Genomic DNA, 24,812 nt, shown 5'->3' with positions numbered 1-24,812 from the left:
GAAGGCTGAGGAGCTTTGGACCCCTCTGAAGGCAGGATCTGTAGAGGGCTCTGGAAGTGTGTGTTGGTGTGCTCGGTGCTTCTGGCCACTGCTGAGCATTTTCTTCACTCATGTCTCTCTGGGTGATAGTTCCTTGAGCCGCTAACTCTGAATGGTACTATTTCCCTGTTGTCAGGTGTGAGAATTTCCCTTCTTGGGTTTTGGCTCTGGAGCTCGTGTCTTCTCCACGCTCCCTCTGGTATCTGCCAGGTGTCAGGTGGGCACAGGGGACACCTGGCTTCTTGGTTTCCAAGCTGCCACTCTACGGTCAGGCTGCATTATGGGTTATGTGGTTTCGGAAAGGGTCTGATGTACTTGACTTCTTTTCTGGAAATCAATGACCTCTTCTTGATAGGCAGTGGAGGGTCACATTTCCAGCATCCTCTGGACAATTCCCTGAAAGCTGCAGAGCTGCCTTCTTCCTGTTCACTTCTCGATGTTGGCTATCCAATACGTTTTAATTCTGCATTGTTTTCATTGAAGACTTGTCATCCATTCATATACACACATATACACACACACATATATACCTTCATGTACATACACATATACATATGTAAATACATATAGTGTACACATGCACACACATATGTACATTTATATCACTGACTATTTTTGCTTATAGCTAGCACACTTTGGGTGAAGTTGTGAGTTCCTGGAGAGCAGGGTCTATGTTTTAATCATCTCTAGATCCCCAAAACCCACATGTGTGTGTCGCATACATGATTGGCACTCTGGTAAATGTTGATTAAGTTGAATGACCATTTACCTTTAGACTTGAACTCTTCTAGCTATTGCATGGCCACAGTGAGGATGATCTGTCTTTTACAGGATGGCCTGGTGAAGACCAACATGGAGAAGCTAACCTTCTACGCCCTGTCAGCTCCAGAAAAGCTCGATCGCATTGGCGCCTACCTCTCTGAGAGGCTCATCCGTGACGTGGGTCGTCATCGATATGGGTAAGTAGTATGGGAGGGTGGAGAGAGATTTGCAGAAACTATATATTTTCAGGGCAAAACATAGGGTCCTTTTATTTATTTATTTTTGGCTGCTTTGGGTTTCTTTGATGTGCACGGGCTTTCTCTAGTTGCTGTGAGCAGGGGCTACTCTTTGTTGCGGTGCACGAGCTTCTCATTGTGATGGCTTCTCTTGTTTTGGAACGCGGGCTCTAGGTGCACGGGCTTCAGTAGTTGTGGCACGCAGGCTCAGGAGTTGTGGCTCGTGGGCTCTAGAGCGCAGGCTCAGTAGTTGTGGTGCATGGGCTTAGTTGCTCTGCGACATGTGGGATCTTCCCGGACCAGGGATGGAACCTGTGTCTCCTGTATTGGCAGGCGGATTCTCAATCACTGCGCCACCAGGGAAGTCCCAGCGTCCTTTTAAGAAATGATAATAGACTGGATTGCTGAACAGCCTGAGAAGATGGGGACTGGGAGTGAGGAGTGGGTTCCCTGTGCTTTTCCAAAGGGTAAAATATGACGCTGTTGCCAAGATTTGGGAAGAAGCGGGTGTTGGCTTCCTAGGAGCACCTCCGTTAACCTCCATTTACCCCCATGGAGGGCTCCAGAAGCCCTCATACACCGTTGAACACAGAATGTGCCGTTATTCTCATCAAACCCACCCTGCCTCATTCAGCTTACTCTCTTAAAAAGCAAGGAGGGACTTCCCTGGTGGTCCAGTGGTTAAGACGCCGCCCTACCACTGCAGGGGGCACGGATTCCATCCCTGGTGGGGGAACTAAGATCCCGCATGCCGTGTGGTGTGGCCAAAAATAAATAAATTTTTTTAAAAAAAGCAAGGAGGAACCATCTACATTCTAGTGGGAAAGCAAGGTTAGGGGTAATTTGTCCCTTAAAAAAACACTTAGGGACTTCCCTGGTGGTCCAGTTGTAAAGAATCTGCCTTCCAATGCAGGAGACGTGGGTTCGATCCCTGGTGGGGAAACTAAGATCCCACATGGCACAGGGCAGCTAAGCCCGTGTGCCACAACTACTGAGCTCATGCGCCTCAACTAGAGAGCCGGCATGCCGCAAACTACAGAGCCCACGCAGTCTGGAACCCACACGCCGCAACGAAAAATCCCACATGGCACAACGAAGATCCCGAGTGCCGCAGCAAAGACCCAACGCAGCCAAATAAATAAATAAATATTAAAAAAAAAAGTTATGTAACTTGATTTAAAAAAAAATACACTTAAGTGAAGTATTTATCTATCTTCTAGGAGGGAAGGACTTGCTGCGTTTAGAAGAGAGAGGAATCTTAAAGAAAATGACTGATCAATAGATTTTTTTAAAATTAATTAATTTATTTTATTTATTTTTGGCTGTATGGGGTCTTCTTTGCTGCGTGCGGGCTTTCTCTAGTTGTGGCAAGCGGGGGCTACTCTTTGTTGCAGTATGCGGGCTTCTCATTGCGGTGGCTTCTTCTGTTGTGGAGCACAGGCTCTAGGCGCGCAGGCTTCAGTAATTGTGGCACGTGGGCTCAGTAGTTGTGGCTCGCAAGCTCTAGAGCGCAGGCTCAGTAGTTGTGGCGCACGGGCTTAGTTGCTCCACCGCATGTGGGATCTTCCCAGACCAGGGCTCGAACCCGTGTCGCCTGCATCAGGCAGATTCTTAACCACTGCGCCACCAAGGAAGTCCCTGATCAATAGATTTAACAGCCAAATATGTAGATTGAAATACTAAGATACCACCTTCACTTATCAAATTGATTTTTTTTAAAAAAGTATATATAATTTCCAGTGTTAACCCAGGGATGGCAAAATGAGAGGCATTTTCATACTTTTCTAGAATGAGTGCAAATTGGTTGAAGCTTTCTAGAAAGTAATTTTGAAATATATGTCAAGAGCTTCAAAAACACTTATGCCCTTTGATCCAGTAATTCCATTTCTATTCATCTATCCCACCTTATCAATCTTATCTATAATCTAACTTTACATACAGAGATGTTCATTATGGTAATTTTTATAATATTGAAAAGATGGAAGTAACTTAAATGCCCAACTAGAGGAGAATAGTAAATTATGGTGTTTATCGCTTCAGGAAATGTTACCTAGTCAATAAAAATGATGTTTATAAACATACTTTCCACATAATATGGAAAATGCCATAAGTAAATGAAAAATAGAATACATACTTATATACACAGTACTTAAATCAAGTTAAAAACAATAATAAATCTCAATGCCTGGAAAATACAGTAAAAATAAATATGCCAAAATATTGAGTACTCAATATTTTGTGAACAATGTGGCTGGGGTTTTTGGTTTCTATCTACATTTTTGTGTTTCCTAAATATTCTCTATTGAGCATGTATTACTTCTTCAATGAAAAAAGTCAATGGCAGGACATACCATATTTTTTACGCTACCGTCATGCCACAATCTGGAGTGGGGCTGGATGTAAAGAGAGCTTTAAGATGTCCCTGGTGGCACGGCTGTTGGAGCAAAGGGAAGGGTAGATCTAGGGCAGTTGTTCCTAAGTCCCATTGGTTCTGTTCTCTATGAAGCCTTTTATGTCCATCCTCTACTTTCCTCTGCTCCTACCTTTCTCCTGATGCAGGCTCCGGATTATGGCAGTGGCCTTGAAAATTGTCTCCCTCCTTCCCATCTTTCCTGTACTGGCCCTTCCAGATCAACACTATGATCTTCAAAACACAGACCAAGCTATACTTTCCTGGCTTCTTTAGCGTACAATCCAAGGTCTCAGCTTGATTTCTGGGCTCCTCCACTACCTGCCCCCAACTTACCTTTAACCCAGCCACACCTGCCACAGCTGCCACACCTGCCCCACACTACTAGCTGGACTAGCTGACGATCCCCCCTGGCTTTCTGGCCTCTGAGCCTTTGCAGTGATCTCTCCCCTGGACGCTCTTTCCCCCACTACTACCATCCATCAGCCCCATCACCCTCCAGGGTCCCTTCCTGCTGGTGAGGAAGGTGGAGTGAGAACCAGAGTGTAAAGATCTGCATTGTGCTGACAGCGTATAGAGGTCCACACCTCCACAGGAGCCACCAGCCACGCTTACATCAAGCTATCCCTGGTATAAAAGCAAGACCGGAAACAATTCATTTCTATGATCCCTTTCTATAATAAAATTAGGTTACACGCTCAGGAAAAAGGGCATGAATATAATGAACATGCTGATTATATAAATCGCCTTGACATTTTATAAAGCAGGCTCAAGCAAGTAAAAATGACTTTATCCTAGACTGAACCTGAAACTAATATGCAAGCAATACCATTAAACATTTAATACTAATTTTTCCTGCCCTCTCTGCAGCGATGGTTCTCTCAGTAAAAAATGTCCTGTAGCCAGCAGAGCCACTTAGAAACATTCCACTGCCCTTAGAACTGCAACTCAAAATTGGTATCGTTCTGTTAAAAATAGCCATTGCAGCATCTAAGTATTTAAAGCCTTGACGGCCTCACTGGGGGCTCTAATCACAAACATTCGGAGAAGAAAAATCTGTTAGATCTGTTCTCCTGTTCTCTCTCCTCTCCCTCCCCGTCTTTCCTTACCCAATGCCACATTCATCATCATTGTCCTAATCACTGATGGCAGCTTTGGAAGAGCAAAATATTTACCTGCAGACAGTCCGAGGAGCTGTCTCCCTACCATCGTGCAGGTGTCTGTGTTTATGGTTTGACCATGTGGACGTGAACCTTGGGTGTTGGACCCAGTGGCAGATCCACCCTCCTCTGCTCGTATGTGTTTAGCATCAAGGGTGATAACCAAATGTGGGCAGAGAGAGGATAAGATACGAATTTCAAGGTATTGCTCCTCAGTGTGGGCCATAATGGGCAGTGATGTGCAGAGCAGCAAAAAGTGAGAATTCTTCATATTTTTCTCCTTCCAGTTCAGCCCAACTGCTAGAACACCCCTAGAAACTGGAGAGCAAGGGAGGTAACGGCGGTGCTGGGTGAGATTCAGGGTCAGCTGACAATGACCATGGAGCAATGACCATGTTCAGAAGGCCACATTAGAATCTGTCAGGTTCCCCAGTGCCTGGAGGATGGAGATGCCCATGCCAAAGAGGGGTGGGCTACTCCCTGTGGAGACTGACCCTGGAGCTGACCTGGTGGGGCTCCCAAGAGACACACTGTCCCCAGAAGGACCCTGAACCTGGTTGGAGGACGGAGCTGACCCTTCAGACAGAGATGTCACAGGTTCCTACTAGATGAGGAGGTTCATCCTTCCCTCCCTTGGCTGAGGTCAACCCCTACTTCCGGCTCCTAAAACCCAGAAGTTTCTGTCCAGCAGTGGGGACATGACTAAATACATTCAGACTGCCTAGAATAAGAGGTTCTTTGTCAAGGCTCTTTGAGTGATTCTTGGGCAATGACTGGCCCTGCTAAAGCTGCCCCCTCTCTCTGTGTGCTGGTTCCCATCTCTGACCCTAGATCTGCTTTCCTCTCCAACCAAGTCTGGTTCTCAGACTTTGACTGCCAGTTCCTCCTTTCCTGGAGGCTCCTAAGCCCACTCCTGACTGAGTGGAAGGTGTTCAAGCAGAAGCAGCTGCCTGTTCTGAAATTCAATTCAAGGTATTTCCTGCCTCACTCCTAAGCACCAGGCCCCCTGTGTATTTTCCTCACTTGTTATAACTCACCTTCTGCTTTGGTTGGCCCATGACCCTGAGTTCCTGTTGTTATAACCTGCTGAGTAGCCTCTCCTGACCTCAGTTGCTGCCTGTGAACCCCAATCCATTCCAGATTCCTTGAGTTCTGCCTTCTTCACCTACTGGGAAGCCCTACTAGTGGATCCAAGATCCTTGGTCATCACCTGCTGCTGTGGTCCGTGCCCTGCTCTTGCCTTCTCCCTTGGGCCCCTGTGGTGGGCTGGTCCTCACCAGCTCCTTTCTTCCCCATCCTGTTCCAACTACCCAGTCAGGCCAGTTTCTTTTTTCTTTTTTTTTTTTTTTTAATTTAATTTATTTTTGGCTGTGTTGGGTCTTCGTTGCTGCACGCGGGCTTTTCTAGTTGCAGCGAGCGGGGGCTACCCTTCATTGTGATGCGCGGGCTTCTCATTGCGGTGGCTTCTCTTGTTGCGGAGCACGGGCTCTAGGTGCGCGGGCTTCAGTAGTTGTGGCTCGCGGGCTCTAGAGCGCAGGCTCAGTAGTTGTGGCGCACGGGCTTAGTTGCTCCGCGGCATGTGGGATCTTCCCGGACCAGGGCTTGAACCCATGTTCCCCGCATTGGCAGGCAGATTCTTTTTTTTTTTTTTTAAAATAACATTTAACTTTTTATTTATTTATTTTTTAAAAAATTTATTTATGGCTGTGTTGGGTCTTCGTTTCTGTGCAAGGGCTTTCTCTAGTTGCGGCAAGCGGGGGCCACTCTTAATCGCGGTGCGCGGGCCTCTCACTATCGCAGCCTCTCTTGTTGCAGAGCACATGCTCCAGACACGCAGGCTCAGTAGTTGTGGCTCATGGGCCTAGTTGCTCCGCGGCATGTGGGATCTTCCCAGACCAGGGCTCGAACCCATGTCCCCTGCATTGGCAGGCAGATTCTCAACCACTGCGCCACCAGGGAAGCCTGGCAGGCAGATTCTTAACCACTGCGCCACCAGGGAAGCCCAGGCCAGTTTCTCAGACCTATTATTACACTGGACTCCTTTCAGGATACCAAGCCCAGAACAGATCTCTGCTGAGACTAACCTATTTGGCCCCAGTCCTGTTAAGTGGACATTACCCTGAGAAGCCCGTGCTCTATTCCCTTTGAAAGTATAGACTTAATGGATAAGATGTACCCAGGAAGGTTATGATAAGATAGGACCAACGCAGCGAGCAGGAGGTTCCAAAGCCCATTGACTTCTAATCTTCTAAGATACTTTGAAAAGTTCAAGTTCGCAATTATAATCCTTCCATCCTTACTGTTGGGATCAAAGATGGGGATTGAAGGAGTGTGTATTCAGAGAACTAGGCCTTAAACTTTTTTAATTTTCTGTTTCACTTCTACCATAATTTTCACTTTCCATCAAAATTTCCACTCCTGGTCAGTAGCCAATTTTTTTTTTTTTTCTGGCTAGCAAAGGATGGTTTTCCTTATCAGGATTTTCTGGGAATTTTTTTACAGGAAAGGGAAAAGCAGCAATCTAAGCTCTGGGGTTTGGGAGGCCTTCTGGTTTCTTCTCTTGCCAAACCCCACCCCGCCCCTTCCTTTCCCTCATTTAAACTCTATAAAATAATGGTGAAACCCTTCATGCAGAAGGATGCTGGGATGATTCATAGAAGAAGAGAATTCCATGCTGCCTGCTCCCATTTCCTATCCGCCATGTTTCGTTGCCAGAATGTGTCCAGGTTTCTCTGCAGGGAAAACCTGTCCCTTTGGAAGGGCCCCGGCCCAGGCTGCTTCCCCAACCCTGCAGGAATCAGTCTGCTTCACGGCCTATACAGTGGACCCGGAACATGCCAGGCCTGGGTCTGCAAGGCACGACAGGTATCCTGAACTGTGGCGGTGACATCCTGTGAAGGGCAAGGCTATCGAGGACCAGCGGGCCCTCCAGAGCAGGAGGAACGTGGCTCCAGTTCACCAAAGGAGCCCAAGCACCCAATGCTGCCTTTGTATTTGAAAGACGCTCTGTAGATAAGAGCATGACCAGATCCATTTGTGAATGTGCCCCGAGACAGCTATTTAATGATATTTAATAATATTAAACAATAATAATAGCTGACTCAGTTCAGATAGATAAAAGAAATAAACATTTTACGAAAGTGAGAAGGAAAATTTCAGAGTAGAGAGGCTGTTTTACTTATGGTTGTTTGGTAAAGAAGTTAGGGCAAGGGTACTGAAGAAATGGTGACTGATGTCTTTAAAAAAGGACATTTAGAAAACGTCATGACTGCTGTTACTTTTATACACATGGATTTGCAAAGCTGGCTTATGTGTGAGGCAGTTCAGATGCACAATGTCTGAAACTGAGTGGCTGCCACGAGAGCTTTGTGGAGCTTTGTGTTGTGGTTTTGTAGTATCTTCAGAAATCATCCTATAGTCATGCTTCCTGTGCATTCTTTTTATTTAACCAAACTCTGTTTTAAAACAAAGACTAGCTAATCAAGAGTTTTGTACTATCTGCCTAACCTTCAAAGAGATATGATTTGGATCAAAACAAAGAATAAATCTTTTAATTCATCCCCTGTTATATACAAGGCATATAAACCTGACACTAGGCAGCTTCTTTTTTTTTTTTTTTTTAATTTGTATTTTTTTTTTTGACTGCTTCGGGTCTTAGTTGTGGCACACGGGATCTTCGTTATGGCATGCAGGGTCTTTTGTTGTGGCGCGTGGGCTCAGTAGCTGCAGCATGAGGGCTTAGTTGCCTGCAGTACGTGGGATCTTAGTTACCAGACTAGGGATCGAACCAGTGTGCCCTGCATTGGAAGGCGGATTCTTAACCACTGGACCACCAAGGAAGTCCCTCTAGGCAGCTTCTTAAAAGGAGGACTTTTGCTACTTGCTTTGACTTAAGAGGCATCAGCCTGACTCCTTAGCACCCAGGTAGGTTTGGAGTTCTCCACTCACTCTACCTTGCTTGCATTTTGTTTGCATCAGGAAGTACTTCCTGTGTTCCACATGGCTCTATGAGTAGAGGGATCACCACCCTGTAATGGGCACACGAGCCACACTCCGAGTACATGGAGTCTGCCTGATCTCCCCTCTTGCAGGATGGAGTCATGTTCAGCCCTTACTTCTCTTTCCTGTGAGGGCAGTCCCTTGAGTTGCTTTGGATTGCTCAGGATTCACTTTTATTTATGCCCTCAAGTTTCTAAAGACTCCTAAACCTGATTATCAGATACTTGTGTTATTTAGGGTATAAAGAGACTTGAAAATACAGTGGCTCCAGCAATATGGAAATATTTTTTCTCTCTCTCATGCAATAGTCCAGTCTGGGTTGGTGGGCTCTGCTCTGTGAGGTCATCCGGGGCTTTCACCTCTGGCCATCCATTTGCTGCCACTCTGCAGCCAGCAGGAAGAGGGAAGAGAGGACCCGGAGGATAATCCTGTCTTTTAAGCAAGCAGTGCTGACGTTGCTTGCATCACTCCCTCTCATTTTAATGGCAACATGTAAGTCATGCGGCCTCACCTAGCAGCAGGAGAGGCTGGGAAATGTTCCCAGCGAGCAGCCACAGCTCAGCTAAACTTCTAAATGACTAGTGAAAAGGGCAAAAATAGATTCCAGGGGAGACATTTAGCATTCTGCCCCAGACACCTAACTCCTTAATGAAAACTGTAAAGATTGTAACCAGAATAGTTTTGCAAAGTCTCCCGTATTAGAAGTTAAAAGATAACCTTTCTCTATGAATGTCTGCCTTACTTTCTTTAGAATGCAAATGCTTGGTAAGTAGGGGATGTATCTTTCATGATGTGCCTTACCTGACCATATGCTCATTATGTCACTATCGTGGAACGAATGTTGGGTTTGAGCTTAGATGTGTATTCCTGATTCTCAGTAGGAATTTGATTTGTGACCTTTTTTTTGGGATTTAAGAGAGGCATTGAAGAAGACAGTAATTGGGGGTTGTCCTGCAAAGGCTAGTCTGGAAAGGATTGGGCATTTTTATTTTTTATTTATTTTATTTTTTTGGCCGCGCTGCAAGACTTGTGGGAGTCTTAGTTCCCCAACCAGGGATTGATCCCGGGCCATCAGCAGTGAAAGCGCAGAGTCCTAACCACTGGATCACCAGGGAATTCCCAGGGTTGGGTATTTTTAGCATGGAGAAGAGAAGAACATGGTAAATGAGATTGTTGTTTTCATGTGGTTGAAGGGCTGGCAGGTAGGAGAAGGTTCAGCTCTCTTTTTTGCTGCTTCTAAAAGTAGAGTTGTGAATAAAGGATAGAGGTTATTAGGGTTTGCTTGAAATATAAAGAGGTGTTCATTTGGTTGTCAAAAAATGGGATGGGCAGCTCTTCACCATTGGATGTCGTGTGTTCCTAGTTTGTGAAAACATTCACTCAGGTTTTAGTCTTTAGAATAATTAAGTAGTTAGAGACTTAGAATTGACACAGAGCACCTTCTTCATAAGGAGAAAAGAATTTTCATTCTGTGCCTGTCTTATTCTCCATGAGGTAAAAATGCTCCCTGGGCAAGCTGAGTGTCATCCAAACATGGTAACTCTGTCAACCATATTGTTTGAGTAGTACTTCATTATAGAACTCCTGAGGTCTTCAAATACAAAAATTGCAATTTTATGTTCCTTAACATTTGCAGTTGGCTGGTCCTCAGGCCCATTTCAGATTCTTCATAAACTTTCTTCATTAAGTTCTTTGCTTCCTCCCCACTAGAGCCTCTTTCCTTCTTTGGAACCCTCGTGGGATGTCATTTTTTTGGTAACATTTCTTATTTTCCCTTTAGAGGAGATATCTGTGTATTTATCTTATCCCTCCCACTCTAGACTCCTTAAGTTAAAGGACTTCTTCATCCTTACACCCCTGCACTGACGAGGACAGCGTCAACAAACACGTCTTGACTTTGATTGAGTAATTCTCTGACCTCACTGGGTTTGAGTTCAGAAGCTGCTCTCCTGGGCATCAATTCTTTCTGCTTGTATTTCCTCATGAAATGGTATACCTCGTCTGTCCTCATGTTCATGTTATTCATAAAATAAGGGGCTGGATGAATTCATCTCTAGGCTCCCTTCCAGCTCTGCTTCATTCTGCTTCTCAGGGCTGGGCTGGAGTGAGCACTTGTTGGAACAACTGTCCAGTCATCAGCAACCTGGGGAAGAGCTGCGTTAGCTGGCTGCTGCCCAGGTGGTCACTGCACTGCCATCTAGATCGCCCCAGTCATGCAGTGGGGGCGGAACAGGCGTGAGGCTGAGTGATGGCAATGGTGCTGCTTTCCCCAGGTACGTGTGCATCGCCATGGAGGCGCTGGACCAGCTGCTCATGGCCTGCCACTGCCAGAGCATCAACCTCTTCGTGGAGAGTTTCCTCAAGATGGTGGCCAAGCTGCTTGAGTCTGAGAAGCCCAACCTGCAGATCCTTGGCACCAACTCGGTAAGGAGGCCCAAGGGGCTTTGGAAGTGGGAATGGTGGGGAGGGGGTGTAGAACCTCCAGGTCAGCATTGTTACGATCCATTCCTATTTGGTTTCTGACTTTTAAAAATGATTTTTCCCTTAAATAAGTTTAGGTGAGGCCCCAATAGATGTAAAAATAGAGAGGGAGGTATTTCTTTGAGAGCAGGGGGTACCCAGTGCCCTCAAAGCTTGGCCCCTGACTCCATGGGGCATACTTTGAAAGCTGTCCAGGTTGTGCTTCTTTCGAAGACAGAATAAACTGATGTTCACAGGACAGAGGGATCAGATAAGTGGGAAGATCACAGGGAAGCAGGAAACAGGGCTTCTGGCTTAGTTCTGCCCTTTCCTAGCTGGGTAACCTCGAGCAGGTTATCTTTCATGAGCCTGGCTTCTCACTGATACCCAGAGTGGATTGAACTCAGTCCAAGCTTTGTAATGTAACTGTTCTCAGTACAAGTGGCTGCTATCATGAGGGCTTATGGTTTTGGGAGAGAAGAGCTATCAGGTGTGTCAAGAACTCCCAGCTTTGTATGTATGTAACATACTTGAATATCCCGGTTGTTCTCTTCCATTTCTTGCTCTCTCTCTATTCCTTCCCCTTCAGGGAATACTTTCAGCTCCAGGTCTTCAAGCAGCTTGGTGTTAAAAGCCCTGACATGCAACTATTTTACAAATATCACCAGGATAAAAAAAAAAAGTTTAAGGTTTGCCTTCTTAGCCTTCCCAACCTGACTTTTCTGAATGTTTATTGCACAGGTCACAGCTGCTTTCCTGTTCTACTTAAGTTGATTTAACCAGAAGATAGTCTTTCAACTCTTCTTTCAAAGACAAAAACTAACAACCTATTCCCCTCTTTCCTCTCTCTGTGAGCCAGCTGCCTTTGATAAATTACATATACAGTAGCTGAGGGTAAATTCTTTTGTCATGTTGCCCTGGCAACAGCTTCAGTTACTGTTTCACTTGCCCTGTTTAAGATAACTATAGTCTAGAAGAGAACATGTACATGGAAACTAAACCAGTCATCAATGCATCCAGAGGGGATCTCCCCAGGGGTCGGCGGGGGAGACATAGAAGCATGTGGCTGCCAGCTCTAGCGGTCCCTACATCACATCCTGGCCTAGGGTAGGCATTTTGTTAGCTACAGCCTTGAAAATTCAGAATCCTGCAAATTCCTAGATTCCCCATCACAGTGAGTCACAGTATTAGCAAGAAAGCAGTTGACTAATGATTACCGTACTGCAGACAATGGAGATTATATAAGGAGAGGTGCTTATAAGTAAGTTGAGTCAGATAATTGCAATAGATTCAGAGTTCAGCTTCAGAGGCAGACTTTGCTAGTGGTGTCCCTCAACCAGATGCTCTTTCCAGCTCTCTAAGCCTGGGACCTTCTCTCTCTTTCTTTCTTCATCCTTAATGGATCTTTATCCAGCTTGTACTTGACCACCCCAAGGATTGAAGCTATGGTAAAACTTGTCAGCAAAAAGTCTGGTTTTGCTAATCCCATTCCTGCACATCATATGCAGTAAAGTATAATTTTTTAAATTTAAGTGATGCTTTCAGGTCTTTAATGAGAATATCTGAACTTGGGATGACAGTGAGGGACCAGGAAAGTCAGGGGATGAGGGGAAGCCAGAACCAACTAAGCTCAATTATTTGCTTAGGGATTTGCTTCTGCACACCTGCCTTATTGCCTGAGAGGTCCAAATGTGTGTCTCAGGGACAGTGCAATGACCATGTGCCCTGACCTTCTGAGGTCACTCTGTGAGGATAAACTGAAAATATTAAATCTGAGAATGCCAAGGTCCTTTACATAAACAATCTATTAGCCTAGTGTAAATAATAAAATTATTATGAAGGATCACGGATTTAAAGTTTGTACTTTCATCCCTACCTCACAACATATATAAAAATTAACTCAAAATAGATTAAAAACCTAAATGTAAGAGCTAAACCTATAGAGCTCTTAGAAGAAATATAGGGGTGTATCTTTATGATCTTGAATTTGGCAATGGATTCTTAGATATGGCAATAAAAACAAAAGGAGCAAAAGAAAATATAGATAATTTGACTTCTTCAAAATTAAAAACTTTTGTGCATCAAAGGACACTGTCAGGAAAGTGAAAAGACAACCACAGAATGGGAGAAAATTTTTACAAATTGTATATCTGATAAGGGTCCAGTAACCAGTATATACGAAAAACTCTTACAGCTCAACAGCAAAAAGAAAACCCAATTAAAATGGGCAAAGGACTTGAATAGACATTCAAGAAGATACACAAATGGCCAAAAAGCACATGAATTGATGCTCAGCTTCACTAATCGTTAGGGAAATGCAAGTCGGAAAAAACCCACAGTGAGATACCTCTTCACACCCACCAGGATGGCTATATTTTTAAAAATCCTATAAAATGACATGTTGGTGAGGATGTGTAGAAATTGGTACCCTTGTACGTTGCTAGCGGAGATGTAAAATGGTGTAGACACTGCGGAAAACAGTTTAGTGGTTCCTCCGAAAGTTAAACATATAGAATTACCATATGACTCAGCAATCCTCTCTAGGTATATACCAAAAGGAACGGAAAATGGATACTCTAATAAATACTTGTACACCAACGTTCATAGCAGCACTGTTCACAATAGCCAAAAGGTGGAAACAACCCAGAAGGTCACATGTTATATTTCCATTTAGATGAGATATCCAGAATAGGTGAATCCATAATGACAGAAAGCAGATTAGTGTTTGCCAGGGTCTGGGAGGGAGAGGAATGGAAAGTGACTGATTAATGACTAAGAAGTGGGTTTCCTTTTGGGGTTTTGCTTTAGTTGCAAAACATTGTGAATGTATTGAATGCCACTGAATTGTGCACTGTAAAAGGGTTCATTTTATGTTTTGTGAATTTTACCTGAATTTTAAAAAATTGCGCTTTCATCTCAGATCCTCGCATGCAGGCCTTTGTGTTTGCACTGCACCACAACCTGTGTCAAGTCCTTTGGGAGGGGAGGGAAGCTTCCTGCAGCATGTTGGGGTGATGCGGGACCCTGAGGCTCTCTTCCTCCAGTAGAGCAGGGGGGCTGTGACTTGCTCGAGGCTCTGTCCTCCCCTCATGTTCTCTCACCATCCCCCCGCCCCATCCCTCATCAAGACCTCACCTCCCGCTGCCTTCCCTTCCCTGCCAGGTTCAGCTCCGGCTGAGGCTCCCTTTCTCGGCCTCCCTCCAGGACCCGTGGGAGCCACGCTCCATGTCCACTTAGTGCAGCCAAGCTCTGCCTTCTCCGCCCTAATATGCCTGCTCAGAGAACCACCGCAGAAAACCGCATGATGCGAGGCTTGGGGCCTCTACAGATGCATGCTGTAAATTTTGATTTGGGCCTTCAGGGCAGCTCCTTATCCATTCTTTGACCACTGCCCCTCATCCTCTCAGTGGTCGCTACAAATCTGTTTTCTCCTCAAGGACCATCCCGAATCTGCTTCTTCAGTCTCAGAGGTGGCCTTGCCTTCTTCTGCCCACTGAGAAAATGGGGGCTGCTAGCTGGGGGTCCCTCAACTTGCTTCCATCTTCTTCCTTCCAAAAGGTTCCCTTCTCCTCAGGAACCTCCTTAAATCCATTATTTCTCTCTCCATGTCTCCACCCTTTCCCTTTTTATGGTTCCTTCCCTTAGTCTAACTATAAGTTCAGGTCTCTTCCAGTGTAAAAATAAAGAAAGAAACAAACAAGCAAGGAAAAGAAAACAACAAAATTACATTCTACATGACCACAAAGTACCTTTAGCTTACCTGACAAAACTAACGATCACTCTCTAATTTTTAAAAAATATTTGGTCCAAATTAGAATTTCCCTAATAGTCCTCACATTGTCTTGTATTGCTGTCTTTCCCATCAGGATTCAGTAAAGATCATGTGTTTACTTTGTTTTCTGTGTCTCTTATGTCTCTTAACCAGTTCCAATCCCTCTCCTGCCCCTCTTTGTTTTTCATGACATTGACCAGGTCACCACTTTGCAGAATGCCCCACAGTCTGGGTTTGTCTGATTATTTCCTTGTGGTGTCCTTCGTTTTGCTCTCCTGTCCCTTATACTTCCTGCAGACTAGAATTAGATTTGAAGGTTTGATTGGATGCAGTTAAATACTTGGAGGCATAACACTTCACGGGGAGTGCTGGGTCCTGCACTGAGCATCCCAAAAGGACCACAAGTGTCTGGTACCCCACTTTTATGGAGGCTAAGTGCCATCCCAGGTTAGGGTAGTGACAGCTGGCTCTCTCCATTGTAAAAGTACTTTTTTGTCTTTGCAGTTAGAAATCTGTGGAAACCACGCAAATAACCCATTCCTCAGTCATTTTTCAGCTGATGTTTCTATCTCTGGTGGCATTTCTCCCCGTTGATTGCACCTTCTTCATACTCCCTTGACCTCCTGGCCCTGTCATCCCAGCTCTTCCCACCTGGCCCACCCTTCCGTGTTTCTATGGTGGGCTGAATAATGGTCCCCCAAGTATGTCCACATCCTAATGCCTGAAACCTGTGCATGTTACCTTACATGACAAAAGGTACTTTGAAGAAATGATTAAGTTAAGGATCTTGAGATAAGGAGATTATCCTGGATTATCCAGGAGGACCCCATGTACTCACAAAGACCTTTATAAGAGGGAAGCAGGAGGACCAGAGTCAGACAGAAGATGAGAGACAGAGAGAAAGAGATTTGAAAATGCTCCTCTGATGGCCATGAAGATGGAGGAAGGGGGCCAGGAGCCAAAGGATGTAGGTGGCTTCTGGAAACTAGAAAGGTCAAGGAAACAGATGCTTCTCTGGAAGCGTCCAGAAGGAGTGCAACCCTGCAGACCCATTTTAGACTTCTGATCTCCAGAACTGCAAGGTAATAAATTTGTGTTGTTTTAGACCACTAAATTGTGATGACTTATTACGGCAGCAATAGGAAACTAATACAGTTTCCTTCAATGATTCTCTTTCTCCGTGTCCCCATGAAATGTCTGTGGTCTCCAAGGTTGCTGCTCTGTCCTATTCTCACTCTATATGCTCCCTCTGGACAATTTTATCAACTCTTGTGGTTGCAACTTGTCATCTGTAGACTAGAAATTCTCTCATCTTCCACACCACGACAGAAATCAGCACTGCTGGAGACCAGCAGGCTAGAAGCGGGTTCCATGAAGGGAGGTCAGAGCAGAAGTGTGATGCCAGTGGAGCAGCTCAGGTCACGGGGGTCAGCACCAGCAAATGTTGGGGATCTTAGAGCAGAGGCAGCCAGTGCTTCCCTAGGTCTGCGCTTCCCAAGTGCAGGCCTTGGAGGCTGGCTAGCACATGGAACTACTTGGGACCAGGGGGATCACCTTCTCAGGCGGGAAGACTGGGCTTTCCCAGGAGTTTTTAAAACCACAGTCAGTTTTGCAAAGAATCTTGAAGGAGGAAAGACGTAATGTGGGTAGACAGGGGAGGATGTCCTAGGTCTAGGGAATCACTATGCCCAGGTTGGCAGGCGATTTGCAGGGCACGATCATGTCACAGTAGGACTGTTCCTCTGGCTTTAGTGAAAACCGCTCCCGGGAGTTGCTATAAACAAGAGCAGTTGGGAGAACGGGGTAGGGGGTGTTAAAGTCAAAACCATGTGGTTTACAAGGTCTTTTCCAGCTAGGGTTCATCTTAGTGCAGCAGAACAACTGTTCCCATTTTTCCTTATGTAGGTTAACACAGTGAAAAGGCCTGCAGTCCTACCATGAAAGAGTTGGGGTTCTCTCTATGCCCAGTATTTTATTTTATTTTATTTTATTTTTTGGCCGTGCTGAACGGCATGTGGGATCTTAGTTCCCTGACCAGGTATCGAACCCGCGGTCCCTGCAGTGGAAGCGTGGAGTCTTAACCACTGGACCACCAGGGAATCCCTATGCCCAGTATTTTACACTGTGGTTCTATTGTTGATGGCAGGGAGTTGTGGGGTTCAGAATGCCCATCTACAGAAGAGGGAAAGGCTGACTTCTGCTTGGAGAGACTTGGCTAGCGCTGAAGTGAGGCTGACCAGCTCAGCTTCTCCTCCAGACCTGGGGAGAGCTGGTTTTGCAATGTCAATATTTGGAGCTTGCTTTCTCTCTATTGACCCAGCCCCTTAGTAACTCTCAGTTTTCACACAACCATGTCTTCTTCCTGCTTGTGCCAGAGGGTTGGTGATCTCCTCCAGCAAACTTGGCACCCTTTGTTGTATATGAAGAGCTGAAACTTTGGTCTTGAAAGGGTGGCCCTAGTGGTGCCCTTGGCCTTTGAAGTGTCACATCTTCAAAGTCTCCAGTTTGTTGCTATGGAGACCTTCCTCATCATTGCAATATCTTAAAAAAATAAAACAAAAAAACCCGAACTTTATTATTTCACAATCTTGTGCATTAGGCAAGTAGCATTTTAACAAAAGCCATTTGTAAGGTATGAACTAGCAATGGTAGGGGTGAAGTAGACAGGAAGTTCCTGCTGTATCAAGTGTTTAAAACATTAGTGAGTCACACAGGTAAATGGGCCCAGTGAAAACGTATGGAGTGTTGACAGCAAGCCAGAAATCCACTGGGGGAAAAATGAGGCGATAACTGTTAACTCTGATGGGCTGGTCATACCAAGCGTATGAGGCAGCTGCTCTTGCTGGCCCCTTTGTACAGATGGGGTGACCGAAGCATGGGGAGCTTAAGAAACGTGCCTCCTATCAGCCTCCTACTAAGTGGGAGGTGGGATTCAGAAATGCATTCTGGCTGCAAACCCCTTCTCATAATCATAACACTGTTCTGCCTCTAATAGGAGGGATAAAGGCTCTATTTTAAACCCTAGAGTCTCAACCCCATCTCAGCCAGGTTTGGGCATGTTTCCCAAGTGGACTCCTACAGTGGGTGTGGTCCCATGACCAGGTCCCCCGGATTTGATCCTCTGAGCCACAATTACCAAAGTTTCCATTTTGGCCTCGTCCTGTCAGCCCTGGAGGACTCAGGAGCAGCTTGAGGTGGGATCCCTCAGAGCTGCCCCCATGGGGATACTGGAGGCCAACGTTCCCTGACCAGGTCATCTGGACAGGTCATCTGTGCTGTCGTACTTTCAGACTCAGGGAAGGGAAGCTCCTCCTGACAAGCTATCAAACCAAGGGTTCCCAAGGATGCTCAGAGATCCTGGTACCAAATGTTGCCTCTTTTATTAGCCCTGGTGCCACCCGTAATGTAGTAAACGGGGTTCAGTCCCTCTGGATGGCATCAAGTGCAGCCTCATCACCAGATCTCATAACAGAGCAAGAGTCCTGGAGAGCGAGGCAATGGCCTGGCTGGTCGACAGCCTGAGCCTGGAGGCTGCAGCCTCCCGGGCCTCAAAGATGGACCCCTTGGTTCAACCCCAAGCCACCCCAGTTCAAAGGAGGTGGCCATCTCTCCAGCCTTGACTGGCCTCCGTTACCAAGGACAGGAGGAGGCCAAAATGTACTGCTTAAGCTTTCTCCCTCCTAGCCTGCCTTGGATCATTTCCACAGCTACTGGTCCAGCTTTCCAGTAAAAGAACAAAGGACATGGGGTCTGTAGATGCCCTGCCCCAGAATCTCCAGGGTAGGAGTTGGTGGGGCAGGGGGGATTGTTCAGAATGCAGACGCCTAGGTCCTACCCTCAGAGAGTCTTGTTCAACAGGCCTGGGGTGGTTCAAAAGTCTGCATTTTCAATGAGCTCCCCGGGTCATTCTGATACACAGTAAAATTTAAAAACCACTGGTGGAGGGCAGAGAGCATCAAAGTATCAGAATTTCCCAATTGGAGCCCCAGCTCCACTTGTCACAAGCAGGTTGACCTGAAATAATTCAGCGGCTCCCTTAGAGCTTCAGTTTCCTCGTCTTCACAATGGGAGCAATATCGCTCCTATTAAACTCACTGGTTTGCCAAAAATTACGTCAGGTAGTGGATGTTTCGGTAGGCTGGAAAATGGTCCCCCAAAAGATGTCCACGTGCCAATCCCTGGAACTGCGAATGTCACCTGATACGGAAACAGGGTCTCTGCGGATGTGATCAAGTCAAGGATCTTGGGCTGGAGAGATTATCCTGGATTATTCGAGTAGGCCCTAAGTGCAATCACAAGGGTCTTATAAGAGAGAAGCAGGGGGAGATTGGCCACAAAGGAGGAAACAATGTGAAGACAGAAGCAGAGACTGGAGGCATGCAGCCCCAGGAAACTAACATGATGCCTGAGCTGCAAGTGCCGTAGAAATATTTAATGTTGTTATTTCTCAGAATATAGGCGTTAACTCCTTCTGTCGCATAGTGCTGCCATCCACACGTGGCGTTAGAGATGGGGCACGGGGCCTGGCGTGGCTCCTCCAGACACGAACTCCCGTGTCTATAAATAGCTTCTTCAAGGAATATTTTGAAGGCTCCCCACGGAACCAAGTATGAGTCGAAACGAAGCAAACGTGCTTCACAATAACCATATGCGAAATTGTTTTTCTGATGAAGTGGAGCGGCAGGCGTGTGGAGAGTCGAGTGCTGTCTGTGAAGCAGTGTCTTGAATGTATTTGTGCATCGCCCCGCAAACGCTCATTCCACGACTGTGCGGTGCTGAATCCTGCCGGACCCGTAAAAAGTTTAAGCCTCTTAGAACTAGGAACCTTACTTACAATAAGCCTTGAATTCACTCAGTTCCTGTTATCCCAGGAACTCAGGGAGCTTTTGTTAATTATCTCCACCTCATTCACGTTCCTAGGAGGTGATATGTGCGTTTTAAAGAGATGAAAACAAATGCTGGGCCACATCTTCCCAGTCTTGCAGTGCCAGCTGCCCGAGCTCCCATCAAGCCCCACCTCCTTGTCTCTCAGTGCTGGGCTCTGTCCCATCCTATGGCACTAACTGACCTTCGGTTCCTGAATGGTGCTTCAGGGGGCTTGGCCCTCATCTTCCAACTCCCCTGCCCTCTGCCACCGTCCTCAACTCCCACCCTCGGGCACCAGTTCATTGGGATGGCTGTTAACTCATTTCCTTCTTTCCACATTCACGCCTGCCCCCGGCATCCTGCATGGTCGCGGGCATGGCTCATGCTGCCCACCTGGGCTCCTCCTCTGTGATGGCCCGGCTGGAGAGGACGAGGGTCACCCTGCAGCAGAGCCGGGGACCGGAGCTGATGAGCAGACCATTGGGCCCCTGTCACCTTGCTCACCGCAGCGCAGGGTCCTGACCATTCCTCCGGGCGCGCTCTGCATGCGTCCCCTCCTTTACCCCTGGTGACACCCCGTGGCATGGGCCCCATCACCCCCATTTTTCAGATAAGGAAACAGTGGCTCAGAAGTTAAACGATGTCCACACTCACACAGGTGACAAGGAGCTGAGTGAGGAGATGCCGTCTGACTGTGGGCCCAGCGGATGTCGGAGGGCATATCCACTTAAACAGAAGCACCATCCTGTTAAAATCGAAATTTGAGAAGGAGACTCAAAGCTAAGTTTCCAGGGAAGAAGACTATAGAAGAGTAAAAATCTGGGGATGCAGAGAGTCACGAGAGAAAGGAGTGAGGGAATTTTCCAGTGAGCTTAGCAGCTGTGGCTGGCCCAGCTGGGGGAGATTCAGGAGTGACTGCTGGGCCAGTCTAGAAAAAAGCCTCCGTGGTTCTAGGAAAGGAATCCCCATGTGTGTCTTCTACCCTGTGTTACCTCTGTGGCTGTCACAGAATGTTCCATTTTTTAAAAATTGGGGCTTCCCTGGTGGTGCAGTGGTCCATGGGTTCGAGTCCTGGTCCGGGAAGATCCCACATGCTGTGGAGCAGCTAAGCCCATGGGCCACAACTACTGAGCCTGCGCTCTAGAGCCTGCGAGCCACAACTACTGAGCCTGTGTGCCACAACTACTGAGCCCATGTGCCGCAACTACTGAAGCCCGCGCACCTAGAGCCCGTGCTCTGCAACAAGAGGAGCCACTGCAATGAGAAGCCCACGCACCACAACTAAGAGTAGCCCCTGCTCGCCGCAACTAGAGAAAGCCCACGTGCAGCAACAAAGACCCAATGCAGCCAATATAAATAAATAAAATTAATTAATTTTTAAAAATTGATTGTAATCTCCATTTTAACCTTGCAGCCAGGGCGTCGTAGTTGAAATCTTCAGCAGCCTGTACAGTGCGGAAAACAGTCAGAGCAGACTGGGCGTGAACAGGGCTCCGGCCATGCCACCTGACGGGCCACCAGTCCTGCTCGAGGTTCCACGGCGCTGGAGGAAGGGGAAAGTCAAGGTTGAAAGTGAAGAGGCTTGGGAATTCCCTGGTGGGCCAGTGGTTAGGACTCCATGCTTTCACTGCCGAGGACGGGGGTTCGATCCCTGCTCAGGGAAGTAGGATCCTGCAAGCCACGTGGCGCAGCCAAAAAAAAAAAAAAAAAGTGACGAGGCTTGATGTCACGTCCACAGAGATCAGGAATCGTTCAGTGAAGTATCAGCGTGGGGAGGGGGGCCAGAGGGAAGGGAGGCCGCCAGGTTGCCTGTCAGGGATCCTGCTGTGTTTCTCAAGCGTGAGCCTCAGACCATCTAACAGGTGAATATCCTCCAAGGCTGACTCAGCACGTCTGGGGCTTGTGGCAGAAATCTGCATGATCACGGAGCCCCCTCGACTGCTGTACCGCAGTGTTTGGAAACCAGTGGCCTCACTCCTGCAGCCCTCTTAAAAAGGCTAGACTAAGGTCCCCTCTGGCGACTTCTTCATCCTCTGTTTGTTCTCCCTGACAATATCCACCACCCTCACCTCCCCAGAGCAACTCTCATGGGTCATTTGCCCTGAGGCGCTAGAGGAAGCCAGGAGTAGGGACAGAGCTGGGCAGAGCTCTGTTGGAGAGGCTCATGGTTGAGACCTGGGTTTCTCCTGCAGGACCCTGGGCAATTATGTAACATTTGTGGGTCTCAGTCTCTCTGTCTGTAAAATGAGAATAATAATATCTCTCTAACTTAGAGTCATTTTAAGAAACAAAAGAGCTGATGTATGTCAAATGCTTAGGGTAGTACCTGATACATATATGTTCTAAACATCATTGCTATTAGCCCATAAACTCCTACACCAGTGACCATGAAGTTCGGTTATTCATTCTCCTGACATACATTTGGGTTTACACAGTCACTATATATTAGGGACAAAGTCTTTGTTTGACTGTTTCTCCTTTATTACTGGCCTCTTTTCTTTTTCAGTCTTGTTTTGGTTATTCTGAAATGCATGCACTCTCACATACACATAGTCTTATCTTAAGCTGCCTCATCATATTTGAAGTAGATATAGCATCAATAAAAAAATAAAGAAATGTAGCGAATGAAGACTGGGCTGCTTATTTCACACATGGGAAAACCAAGACAGAAGAGAAGTCAAATGTCCCACTCAAAGGTCACCCCACCAGTTAGAGGTAGATCTGCGGTTAGAACCGCATAGCTGCATGACCCCTCTCAGTGGACGGACCAAGCCAGGCTTTGGCTGTGGGGAGTGCAGCCTGGGAACATCCTGTTGGTGGTTAAGAGCAGCAATGCACCCAAATTTAGTTTCAGCCTTGGTACCAGCCTAAGTCTGTGTTCTAGCCCGTGGGGCTTAGGAAGGTCACGTAGCCAAAGGCCAGCTCTGTCGTTGTTTCTGGAACTGCTGAACTTGGGTCTAATCAATGATCTTGTGATCACATGGATTACCACTATGCCTCTTCTGCATAACCACATCAATAATGCAAACAATGTCATTTGGGTTTATTGCTAATATCAGAATACTTGCTTCCACATATATGTGTGCATTTTAGATGTAATTTAGAAGGGAAGATTTCCTTATCTGCTTTGCATGTTGAGGTTTTATGATTCAGCAGAAAATAAATGCATATTTATTATTGCAAGAACAAAACACTGTAATAATAAGGATGCTTGTGGAAGTTGCTAATTTTCATCCAAAAAAATAGTTATTAACAACTTTTAAGTAGTTAAATGGGGAAACAGGTTGACAATTGATACTCAATATTATGAGAGTGTGCTGATGAGATAATTTTAGGAATAACAGTATGTCCTCTTTGAACCAACGAAGGTTTGTAAAAATTATATAATAATACAAGGCAGAATAGTGGAGAATGTAGTCTAAGTTTAGTCTGTTTAGAGTTGTTTGTGGTATTAAATTTATAACATTAAACAAAATAACCTATAAAAATTATATTTAGCTTTTAGTAATTTAACTCCACTCAGTCTGTGATTCTTGCTTCTCTGAGAGACTCATTTGAAATCAAGTCCCTATTTAGAACTGCAAATGTGCAGCATGGTGATGACAGAAGGAATCTAGCGGCTGAGAATGCTGAGCAAGACTTAATGAACTGAAATTGCAAACGTTAAAAATGTACTCAAAATTTTAACAATAAAATGTAATTACGGTTTTTAATCAAATTTCAGCTCTGTCCCGGTTTCCCAGAATGCATTCTAGGGTGGTGCTCTATGCTTTGGCCTTGGCTTTTGCTCAGTTTCCAGCGTTATTCCTCACAGCCTTTCAGCCTGTATGTTTGGGGCAGCTCTGGATGTAAATGGAAGGAGGAGCTTAAGTGACTGAGCCCCCTTCTCTTTCTCTTCTCTTCCATCCTCTGCTCACCCAGCAGGGGAGGGCTGAGAAGGGCCAGAGGTTCCGCTCTTGTTGTGTAGAAAGGAAAGGGGAACTCAGAAACTCAGATTTCCCGAGTGTGCTCTGGGAGGTGGACTAGAGCCAGATCCTGAGATGCATGGTTCCTAAGATGTGTTTTCTTGTGGCTTTACTATGGCAAAGGGCCTGGGGGATGCCAGGTCCCAGAGCCCAAAGGCGAGGAGCATGGTGGGTCACCTCACGATGCATTTCCCCTCTCCCCCCACACAGTTTGTGAAGTTTGCCAACATAGAGGAGGACACCCCATCCTACCATCGGAGCTACGATTTCTTCGTGTCTCGCTTCAGTGAAATGTGCCACTCCGGCCATGAAGACTTGGAGATCAAGACTAAGTGAGTATAAGGGAAGCTGAGGAGGCTGTGCCTCTAATGGCAGAGGCACTGATGGTCCTGTAGAGCTCCCAGCCCGGATTGCGTGTCTGATTTCACTGGCGTTTACCGAGGCTCTGATGTTGCTGGTGGGGAAGGGGCATCTGGCGGGACTTAGGTGGATGCGTGGGCAGAGCTGGGCTCCCAGCACATGCTTTCTAAAGGAACAGCCTCTGGGGACAGAAAACAGGGTGGGACATAAGGTGACGGTCTTCTGAGCCCAATTTGAGAGCCAGTGACACACACATGTACACACCTGTGCTCTCTTTTGTTCAGAAGTACATGCCTTTATACACCCGAGAAGCACTCCCACTCACCACCAAAATATACACCCACAAATAAAAAGCCAAAGGCCTCACATTGGCTGATCCCTGCTGCCCTCCTGAGTTTATCTCCTCCACTCTTCCCCTCCTCATTCCCCTTCGACCACACAGGCCTCCGTGCTGCCTTGGAAACACACCAGGGACATTCCTGCCACAGGGCCTTTGCACAGTCTGTTCCTGTGCCTGGGATGCTTCCTCTGTGGAGCTGTACAGCTCACTCCTTCACCTCCTTCAAGGCTTTGCTCAAGTGCCCCCTTGTCAACAACGCCTTCCCCTGACCCTCCCCTTCTCCCTCACCCTGCTCTGTTTTTATTTCCCCATAGCACTCATCCCCTTCAAACATGTTTCATAATTTACATATGTTTCTCATTCATTGCCTGTCTCTCCCCACTAGAATGTAAGCTCTGTGAGGACAGGAATCATTGTTTTGTTCTCTGACGCATCCCAAGTGC

At 46.5% G+C, this 24,812-nt stretch overlaps 1 protein-coding gene across 4 annotated transcripts in view; it reads left to right on the top strand.

Moving 5' to 3' along the window:
* The window catches only part of EFR3B (EFR3 homolog B), an 87,137-nt gene that overhangs the window by 36,220 nt on the left and 26,105 nt on the right, over positions 1-24,812 (top strand). For all 4 annotated transcript variants that reach the window (XM_082357428.1, XM_082357430.1, XM_082357429.1 and 1 more), the window contains 3 exons: positions 871-998; positions 10,880-11,030; positions 23,880-24,001. In XM_082357428.1, coding sequence (XP_082213554.1) covers positions 871-998; positions 10,880-11,030; positions 23,880-24,001 — 401 coding nt within the window. The remainder of the gene's footprint in view (positions 1-870; positions 999-10,879; positions 11,031-23,879; positions 24,002-24,812) is intronic.

The sequence above is a fragment of the Balaenoptera borealis genome, assembly GCF_965194805.1.
Source record: "Balaenoptera borealis genome assembly, chromosome: 15".
Classification (NCBI taxonomy): domain Eukaryota; kingdom Metazoa; phylum Chordata; class Mammalia; order Artiodactyla; family Balaenopteridae; genus Balaenoptera; species Balaenoptera borealis.
Note: the sequence above shows the minus strand (reverse complement) of the source record. Positions and strands in the feature narration are given on the sequence as shown.